Genomic DNA, 7,820 nt, shown 5'->3' with positions numbered 1-7,820 from the left:
ATAAATATATATAGAGTGAGAGAGAGAGAGATAAGTGTGTAGGAAAGGGGTATTTCCAGATTCATCTGCACCCACCACACTGATTTGCCTCTGAACCCAGAGAACTCTGACTGCAGCTGCTCTGCAATGATTCTGTCCTTTTGGTCTTTACAGCTGGGAACAGCCTTGCGATGAGCGCCGATGTGGAAGGAGGCTTTGACCTCTCCGCCACAGCGTGGCTGCCGATTGGCCGCTGCGTGGGCTTGGTCCAGCCCACGGGGGTCCTCCTGGGAGGCTTTGCGTGTGGGGAACGAGCCGCAGCTTCGCCCCAGCGCAGGCCCCTCAGCTCCTCCGTGCCACTGCTGGAACTGCAGCTGCCGGAGCTGGAGAGGCGGCGGAGAGGGGAGGGCCCGTGGCCGCTCTGGGGTCCAGAGACGGCCCCCTCCTCCGCCTCGCTTGGAGCATCGCTGGCGTAGTCATCCTCCGACAGGTCGAGGTTGTGGTCCTCTCGTCCCGGAGCGGGAGGGGCCTGGAAAGCAGGCCGCTCGCCGTGCCGACCCATGGGATCGACCTCGCTGCACGCACCTCCGCTGGAGACCCTCGGAAGCAGGAGCCTGGTCACCTCTGTGACCTGGCTCTGCCCTTTCCACCCGTCTCGTGACAGTGACTTCTTGTGAAAGTGAGAGTCCCTCCTCTCAACACCGCTGTCTGTTGTGTGGCGTTCATCCTCGGACACTCTAACGATTTGGTCATTGACTTTTTTGAACTCTACACCTGTTCCTGTTTTACTGGCTTGAAGCCTGTCCTCAGAATGATTGTGGCCTGAGGAGAAACACTGCTCCCTGTCTCTCAGGACCTTGCAGCTTTCAAAGGGTTGCGTCAATCCTGACTTTTTAATCTCTTCCCTTTGCTGCTGATCGTGGTGGGCGGGGTCACTTTCAGCCATACACATGCGTTGGTGGAGGACCCTGTCCTCAGGAGGAGGAGTTTCAATCACTGCTGTATTATATTTTGGAACAGTGTCTTCCCTGGGATTGCTGTGTGGTGCTTTCTCCAGCCCAGTCTTATGCTCCTGTGTAGTGGAGAGAGTGAGAGCCCCCCCGTTGGCCCTAGGGGGTTCCCCCTGCAATGCCTGTGGGGCTGGGCTGCTCCCCCGTTGTCTGACTGGGGGATCTGTCTCCTCCTGCCCCTCGCCGGTGAACTGCAGGGTGGGCGCTGACAACCGCCTCTGCCGTCCCACAAAACTCACCCTCCTGGGCGGCTGGACCAGGGACACTCTCCTCTGGACCTTCTGCACGCCTTCCCTACCTTTTTCCACACGAGACATCCCTTCCCCTTTCCTCAGGAAACACTTCCTCTCCAACGCCCTGACCTCTCTGTTGCCCTGAAGAAAGACAGGAGCCAAATCTTACAGAAGTGGCAGGGTGAGTCAGGTTCCTCACAAAAAACTGAAATGCTTACCAAAATGCTCACTGGCCATGGCTGTAATTATGTGACAAGGACAATGGAATTTTCCAACCCATAAAAAGAGGTTCTGGGGGCTTTTGTCTATTTTTAATACCTGTTTGTCTTTTTGCAGACTGTCTAAATCTGCTTTCAGCTGTTCTTCCACAAATTCTTCAAATGTCTTCTGCCGCACTCCAACACCTGGTCTGATAGGCCTAAAATGTAAAAATCACAATAATAATATAATAATATGAAGGTTTACTGACTGATTCAAGCAGCAGACATGCTGCGCAGATGCTCTGGACATTTAAGAACAACAGACTTTGTGATAAATCAAAATAGATCTTCAACCTGAATGAATACTTCAATGCAATACACAGCTTCCAGAATTCAGCAGCCATAGAAATTACTGTGCGAGAAGTTGCAAATGAAGATTCGGCAGGAGAATTTTCAGACAGTCCCTATAAAGATCGCTCTTAGCACTTGCCTGTTTATGACATGCAAACGGGTTGGTACTGATAAACCCACATCAGTAGCAACCTTTATAATTTAACTGTATGGAATTCACATCTGATGAATCATAAAATAAAACATTTGCTGAAATGTGTGCCTGAAAAGTTGACAAAGCGCACTGCGGTTAGACTGTACCTGTCCTCAGGGTTTGCAGGTAGTTTTCGCCTTATCCCAAATGGGCTGACTGTACAGGGCTCCCCCCCCTGCTCTGTACCCTCCTCTTTAATAGGAGAGAGGTTTCTGAGATGCACTGTATCATTTCCTGGAGCTGTCCCATCTAAAACACAAGATGCCATTGCATGACAAATAATTAGCAAAATTAGAGGTTTCAGGTTTATTGACTTTTTAGCTTGAAGTACAGCTAAAGGCCAAATCTGAGAATTGTGTCAAATATGTGATGAATGAGTTAAATGCAAAATATTATTAAAATATAATATTATAAAAATAAAAAAGCATCAGAATAAGAGCTAAGGAAAACTACTCACACATTTCTGGAAGCACCCCGAGAATTACTGATTCATACGTCAGAGGAATTATGTAAGAGGACTAAGAGACTGCTGGCCAGATTGTGAAAAAAAAAAACACTTATTGTCCTTATTAGGCAGGGCTTTTGACCTATTGCAATGGAAAGTTTCACGCACATATTCAAGTGAGCAATAAATGAGCAACAAACCTTGTCATATTAGACTGAGCAGCAGAGTAAAAGGTTATACAAAAGTCATGTTTTACAACCATATTGGGCATGGCTACGTGTGATTGTGGTATGGCCTGGGATCTAGATCGACACATGACATCTCCAGCCTGGATCTGATTATGTGCCAGATATGAGAGGAGTGAGTAGCAGTGTGGAACAGCAGCCTGGACCCTTGAGCTTCCTCTCAAATAACTGTGAGTATCAAGAGTTTCCTGTTTCTCTTTCTCTGTAATTACCAACAACTTTCTGTGATCCAGGGGAGTTCTCCCAAACGGCTTAACCCTGTTAACTGACGGATGTTTAAATAAATAGCCTTCAACTAAAGAAGTCATATGGTTTCATTGTTATATCACTGCAGTGAACTGCAAATATAAAACAGACTTTAAGTAGTGATTTGCGATTAGATATGAAAAGCATCATTTGGCAAGAAAGTAAGCAAAATCCTTGGAGTGCACACATGTGGGTAAAAGCAGGCTATGTTGTCCCTCTGGCTTTCAAACATTCCCCTGCAAATCAAAGTACAACTTCTGCCTGTCTGGACTGGCCTCAGAGGAGTTCAGGGTGGTTTCAAGTCTGTGGGAAGTAAAACAAGGAATACACAGATGAGCGATTCCTCCATTTCTCCTTCGTCTCTTCAGAACAACTGCTTTGGATTTATGTTTTCCCAAGAGCATTCAATTCTACATGGACCCATTTTTCTGCTTTTAGGCCTGACCCATTATAAGGATACACTGACAGTTAGTGCTCTGCAAAAACTCCTCAAAACTCACTTGCATTTTTAACATTCCAGCAGCTGGGAGATATGATCTCGCTTTCAGGCAGCAGATGCCTGTGGATTCACAGACATTTCTCTTTGCACTCTGTTTTGGTATATGAAACTTGGCAAATGTCGTCCATGACCGCTGCACTGAAACTATTAGTGTTGCACTATGATTAATGCTACCAACAGCCTATTCCAGGAACTCCCCTGAAAATGATCAGGATGGGAGACAGAAATAAATCAGGAGTCACAGATGACAAATGAGATGGCAGCAGCATGAACGGTGAGCAAGTTTGTTTGTCGGGATCCACAGGATCGGGTGCTTATCTGCTCAACATGTGGTGACTTGCTGCTTCAGGCCTGGGAGGTGCTCAGCCAGCAAGTCTGAACAGTTTGCTCTGTTGGCTGCGAGTCATTTATTCCTCTCAGTGCAGGCAGGACTCTCAGTATACAGGAGTCTGCCAAATGCTTCAGTCCTCTGATGCGTTCTTGCTCTGTCTTTAAGTGCAGACTGTGAATCTTACCATAGAGCGGGTGGAGAGATCACCACTTGGGATTTGTTGGCTCATACAGTAGTTTTTAACTACAAACTTCCGTCTTTTATTTTAAGTGTTTGCTGACTGAGGACAACCGAAATTTCCACGTTGAACGGAGCAAGATGCCTGGAGCACAAATGGTCAGCAACGATTCCAACAACTGCACAGCCGAGAACACGCCGCTGTATGACTTCCTGTCTGCTGTGATGATCGTGGAGTTCATTCTGGCTCTGCCTTTGAACATCTCCGTCCTCTACCTCTTCATCTTCAAGATGAAGTTCTGGAAATCAAACAGCAACATGGTCTTCCTGTTTAACATGGTCCTGGCAGACATTCTCCTGCTGATCTGTCTGCCTGTGAAAGCCTACCAATACCAGAACGGGCAACGGCGCAGCGAGGAAGGGGTGGTGTGCAAGGCCATGCTCTTCATGCTGTTCCTGAACCGAGGTGCCAGCATCGCCTTCCTGACGGTCATCTCCATCGACCGCTACTTCCTTGTGGTCCAGAAGAAGAACCTCCTCAAGGTGATGAAAAAGTCACCTCTCATTTCTGTCCTAATCTGGGTGCTGCTGCTCCCGTTGACCGTGCCCACCATGCTAAGGACCTTCGAGTGCTGCAACAGCCACGGCCGTGAGAAGGACAATTTCACCGACACCCTGAGGGAGATTGTGTTTTTCACCCAGATTCTCATCCCTTTCGCCATCCTGGTCTTCTGTACAGTGCAGGTCGTGCGGAGGCTAAAAAGGAAGACAGTGGGGAACAAGACAAAGCTTCGCAGAGCGGTGTTTCTGGTCACCTCCGTTGTGCTTGTTTTTTCTGTCTGTTTCCTTCCCTGCACCATATCGAGAATGGTCCTGCTGATCGTAAGAGTCAAAGAACTGTATGACATAGAAGAAATTGCGGTTCAGGTCTATGATGGCCTCATGTGTTTCTCCTACATGGACTGCTTGCTGGATCCGCTGGTGTACTGCTTCTGCAGCACCAACTTCAAAAACCTGTATTTGTCCAAGTTCTTCCCCTTTTTACTGAGCAAGGATGGACAACACACTGACAGTACGAATTCATCTGGGAATACACCAAATCCAAAGCGGGTGAATACAGTAAAAGAAGCCGGTGACCTTCTTTAAACATACATTTCTTAAAATACTACTGCATGTATTGGAATGAGAGAATTTCATAAAATTTTAAATGTATATTTCAATTAACATTCTATTTGTAAAGGTAAAATCTACTAAGAGTGATACTACAGTAATTTACAAACTGTAGTGGGTCACAATTAATTTTATCCAACTGTTCATTTAAATATCTCAATATTATGAAATGTGTAAATCTTAAATTAATGTATCAAACAGAAGTGAGTTTATTATTGTTATTGTTTTTGTTATTATTATTCTTGTTATCATGGCTGTTTTTGAGGAAATCAGCTGTTTCACACGGACATCCCAAGGATGACGATTTGTGTAACTCTGTTATTACCAAACCTTATGTGACTCAACGCTAGTTCTCACAGTGTCATCTTTTCCCTTTACTCTAAGATGCCAGAATGTCCCTCTGTTCAAATTAATCACATGGTTACAAATCAGTGACTGCATCTTTTGCAAACTTAAACCTTTGCCTTAGAGTCACAACAAATATTTGGGACAATTAACAATAAGAAAGGGAAGCTGATTTTTTTTTTTTAGATTTTGAATGTGCCTTTCTTCTTCTTTGGTGTAGTAAGGCATAAATATATGCCATGAACAGGAGTGTGTTTATGTCATGTAATCAGTGTGAGTGGACTTTAATACGTTCATAAATATCTTTAAAAATGTGTGTAATACAGCTAACTGTGAAGTGCTTGACACACAGTTCACACCATTTAGCCAGCGTGCCTCAGGCCGTACCAGAGAGGTGATCTGTCTGAACAGGAGAACTGCAGGCTGCTCCAGGGCAATTCTTGACCTCTGAGGGAAACGGGGCAGTAGGACCCAGAGCGCTGGTGGGGCTCCCCTTGGAACTGAGCACATTACTGCTGCCAGAGCCTGCATCTGTTCCCGGAACCAGAGGAGCTGTTGTGCCTAGCCACTGTGCTGAGAGAAGCGGAGATAGCAGCAGTCCTACAGGCAAACAGAGGGAGGCCATCACAGCGTGTTGGCAGTTAATACACCTTATATCACAACTTCTATGGTCATCTATATTTTGCACTGGCATTATCTGTCCAAGTGTTGGGTAACTCATGCTTCTCCATTTTTCCAAGGAACATGAAGCAACTAAACTTCAAGAGAACGTGAGACACACACATCAACAAGCATGCACACACATCACAAACATCACACACACACGCACGCACACACACACACACACACACACACACACACACACACACACACACACACATACCCTTCACACAAGGAAAAACAACAAAACAAGTTTTAAGCATGGATTCGTGAAGGAGAGAGTGGCTTTGAATCACACTGTGAACATATTAGACATGAAAAAAAGTTTATCCTAAGTTGAGGACCAAATGTTTTTTTTTTAACTTTATCAAATAAAACTGCAAAATGTTTTGTTCTTTGATATTGCATTCAATTACAATTAATTCTTGAATGTGTCATTCAATGTGTCAATCATTTTGATGAACATAACTTGCAGAAACTTGCAGATTTGATCATGTGCCTATTTTATCATCGGACAAAAAGTGAATATGGAGAGCGGAAGAGCACCTGCATAAAGTATTTAACTCGATCAGCCCTTTAGACCACACCCACCAGTTTCCTGTTTCACAGATTTCAGATAATGTACCCTATATGATCTCCTCACACTTGCATTATCAACACAGAACCATTTCTCTGGAAACCAACAAACAGTGAACAAATTTTTATTTTACTTTTACAGAAATCTTGTATAGAAAACTATCAAAAGAATTTACTTATTTTTGGCATCAGGAGCATTGAACATGATGCAAGCACTGGAGAACTGCACCACAGAGAATCCCACAGTGTACCTTTTCTTCTCCTCCTTCATCGCTGTGGTGTTCATTCTGGCTCTGCCTTTGAACCTAACCATCCTGTATACTTTCGTTTTCAAATTTAGATTTTGGAGAGACAACATCTTGATCTTAAACCTGGTCTTGGCCGACTTACTATTACTGATCACCTTGCCAATGAAAATATACAATTTCAGCCATAATCTGAGAAGGAGCGAGGATGACGCAACATGCAAAACTATGCTCTTCATGCTGTTCCTAAACCGAGGTGCCAGCATCGTCTTCCTGACGGTCATCTCTATCGACCGCTACTTCCTTGTGGTCCAGAAGAAAAACCTCCTCAAGGTGATGAAAAAGACCCCTCTCATTTCTGTCCTAATCTGGGTGCTGCTGCTCCCGTTGACCGTGCCCACCACGCTAAGGACCTTCGAGTGCTGCAACAGCTACGGCCGCGAGAAGGACAATTTCACCGACACCCTGAGGGAGATTGTGTTTTTCACCCAGATTCTCATCCCTTTCGCCATCCTGGTCTTCTGTACAGTGCAGGTCGTGCGGAGGCTAAAAAGGAAGACAGTGGGGAACAAGACAAAGCTTCGCAGAGCGGTGTTTCTGGTCACCTCCGTTGTGCTTGTTTTTTCTGTCTGTTTCCTTCCCTGCACCATATCGAGAATGGTCCTGCTGATTGCGAGAGTCAACGAACTGCACAATGAAGAAAGAATTGCGGTTCAGGTCTTTGATGGTTTCACATGTTTCTCCTACATGGACTGCTTGCTGGATCCACTAGTGTATTGCTTCTGCAGCACCAAGTTCAAAAATGCATACATATTGAACATGACAAACTGTGCATTTCTTCTGAAAAGGAAGAAGCCCAAAGATATGAGCCAAGAACCAACAATTTGCACACTGAACCAGGCAACTACAAGTTAG

General features: G+C 45.2%; 2 protein-coding genes across 2 annotated transcripts; both read left to right on the top strand.

Annotated features, from left to right (window-relative positions):
* Nucleotides 1-3,840: 3,840 nt before the first annotated feature.
* On the top strand, nt 3,841-5,055 carry LOC118792428 (12-(S)-hydroxy-5,8,10,14-eicosatetraenoic acid receptor-like). Its single transcript, XM_036550273.1, has one exon. The coding sequence runs from the start codon at nt 4,051-4,053 to the stop codon at nt 5,053-5,055; it is 1,005 nt and encodes a 334-aa protein (XP_036406166.1). The 5' UTR covers nt 3,841-4,050.
* A 1,455-nt stretch (nt 5,056-6,510) lies between these two features.
* On the top strand, nt 6,511-7,820 carry LOC118792426 (hydroxycarboxylic acid receptor 2-like). Its single transcript, XM_036550271.1, has one exon. The coding sequence runs from the start codon at nt 6,864-6,866 to the stop codon at nt 7,818-7,820; it is 957 nt and encodes a 318-aa protein (XP_036406164.1). The 5' UTR covers nt 6,511-6,863.

This window comes from Megalops cyprinoides, chromosome 17, assembly GCF_013368585.1.
Source record: "Megalops cyprinoides isolate fMegCyp1 chromosome 17, fMegCyp1.pri, whole genome shotgun sequence".
Lineage (NCBI taxonomy): Eukaryota > Metazoa > Chordata > Actinopteri > Elopiformes > Megalopidae > Megalops > Megalops cyprinoides.
The sequence above is the reverse complement of the archived record's forward strand: the minus strand, read 5'-3'. Positions and strand labels throughout refer to the sequence as shown.

Bases quoted from the DNA above. Each gene is read 5' to 3' on its own strand.
- LOC118792428 (XM_036550273.1), top strand. From the start codon at position 4,051: ATGCCTGGAGCACAAATGGTCAGCAACGATTCCAACAACTGCACAGCC.
- LOC118792426 (XM_036550271.1), top strand. From the start codon at position 6,864: ATGATGCAAGCACTGGAGAACTGCACCACAGAGAATCCCACAGTGTAC.